The 2092-nt window shown below is 43.3% G+C and overlaps 1 protein-coding gene across 1 annotated transcript; it reads right to left on the reverse strand.

Annotated features, from left to right (window-relative positions):
- Positions 1–778: 778 nt before the first annotated feature.
- On the reverse strand, positions 779–1771 carry LOC128329727 (vomeronasal type-2 receptor 26-like). The gene has a single exon (XM_053261340.1). The coding sequence runs from the start codon at positions 1673–1675 to the stop codon at positions 779–781; it is 897 nt and encodes a 298-aa protein (XP_053117315.1). The 5' UTR covers positions 1676–1771.
- Positions 1772–2092: the final 321 nt, after the last annotated feature.

Raw genomic sequence — 2092 nt, forward strand, 5'->3', positions numbered from 1 at the left:
TGTAGAACTGCGCTAGTGCCACCAACGCACTTCTGAAGCCAGTTTGGGCAGTCTTATGGCCACTGTGATAGGCAGGTCTGGAATGGGCCAAAGACTGCCCCAACTGGGTAATTGGGGTTGTAATGGAGGCTGGTGGGGAGAGGGGAGACTCTGGAGACCCCCCCCCATGGCAGTGGTAGCATCCCCTGGAGAGGGTAATTTAATTTTTTATTTTTTAAAAATATTTTAATTCTAAGCTTAGAATCCCCTGAATAGGTCAGGGGAAGGGTGGGGAGGTTTGGTTTGATATCGAACCATCAAATTGAACTTGTTCACCCATCCCTAGCAGGTGAGAACTGTTTCATTGGCTAATCCATTTCAGTCCCCTAAAGATCCCATCTCACCTCCTCACCTGTCCAAACCAAATGCTAGGCATGCAAGAGTGATACTTGAAATATTTGCTCTCTTTCAAGACCTTTGACAGCTTCCTTAGATGATGTCAGCTGTATGGGACAATTGGAGTCACGTGTATAGCTGCAGAACACGTGGGCCAGTGTGTTTTAAAGATGAATGACAGGTGTGGTTGAGATAAACAAATCCCAATGTAATTCTGAAAACTGGAATGACCCGTGAGGAAAGGGATTGGTACCGCCATGATAACATCTGTAAACACATGTGTATTCAGCGGGTTTGACATATAATCACAACGGAATTGGGCTATACAGAATAGCCTAAGTTCAAACTATGGACAAGACATTCATTTCATAGAGTTGGCCAATCACGTTTACTGTAGGGTATCTTACATTTTTCTGATTATCTTTTCTTTTTTGTTCAGATCAGGCCTCAGTAGAATAATGTAGCATTTGGGGGAAAAGATGCAACCCAATAACCCAGCACTGGAGGCCAGGATGGAGAAGATCTCCACAGCTACCATATGTTTCCCTCTTGTGCTGAGGTAGGTTGGAACAAAGGATATCCAAACACTGCAAAAAACCAACATGCTGAAGGTGACGAACTTGGCTTCATTAAAGCTGTCTGGCAGTTTCCTGGCGAGAAAGGCCACCGTGAAGCTGATGATGGCCAGGAGGCCCAAGTAGCCCAGGACACAGTAGAGCAGAGTGGTTGACCCCTCATTACATTCCACTATTATTTCTCCAGTTAGTGAAAGCATATCCAAGTCAGGGAAAGGGGGAGAGGTACTCAACCAAACAGTGCAAATGCCTATTTGAACCAGAGAGCAGGAAAAGACAATGGAATATTGCAATTTTCCCCCAACCCATTTCTGGAAAATATTTCTTGGCTTTGATGCCTCAAAAACCATGACCACTGTGATGGTTTTGGCCAAAACAGAAGAAACAGCAATGGAGAAGATGATGCCAAAAGCTGTTTGTCGGAAGAGACAGGTAACTTTGTTAGGCCGTCCAATGAAGAGCAATGAGCAGAGGAAGCAAAGGAGGAGTGAGATGAGGAGAACGTAGGTGAGGCTCCGATTGTTGGCTTTGACGATGGGAGTGTTTTGGTGCTTAATGAAGATTCCAAATACCAGAGCTGTGACCAGAGAAAAGAAAAGAGTCATGAAAGCTAAGGTAATGCCCAAAGGTTCATCAAAGGTGAGGAAGTTGAGAATTTTAGGAATGCATTTGTGTTGGGCCTTGTTTGGGTACTGGTCTTTTGGGCAAGGGATGCAGGAATCCATGTCTGAAAGAGGAACATAAATCTGTTTTATCACTACAATCAAAAGTTTCAGCAGGATAAACTGTCTTCCTATGAATCTAACTAATCTATTCTATGCAAGCTGATCTGTGGCAGATTTTCAGAATTTTCCTAACCTGAGGACCAACCTGAAGATTGTGTGAGGTTTTTGATATCTCCTGACTTTTTAAAAGAGGGAGCTGCAGAGGGATCAGGAATTACACTGGATCCATAGATCTGAGGAGGACTTTTAACTTTTTCTGCCCCAAGCTGTTGTCACTGTTGTACACGTAGGTATCATTAAAGCAGAGAGGAAAAGGGAGGTACAATATTAATGACTTTTACTTTTCAGCACCTACAAGTCTCCATGGTCTCTCTCACTTATAACTCTTTTTAAAATTGAAACTCTGATTGTATATCT

This window comes from Hemicordylus capensis, chromosome 6 (genome assembly GCF_027244095.1).
Source record: "Hemicordylus capensis ecotype Gifberg chromosome 6, rHemCap1.1.pri, whole genome shotgun sequence".
Taxonomy (NCBI): Eukaryota; Metazoa; Chordata; class Lepidosauria; order Squamata; family Cordylidae; genus Hemicordylus; species Hemicordylus capensis.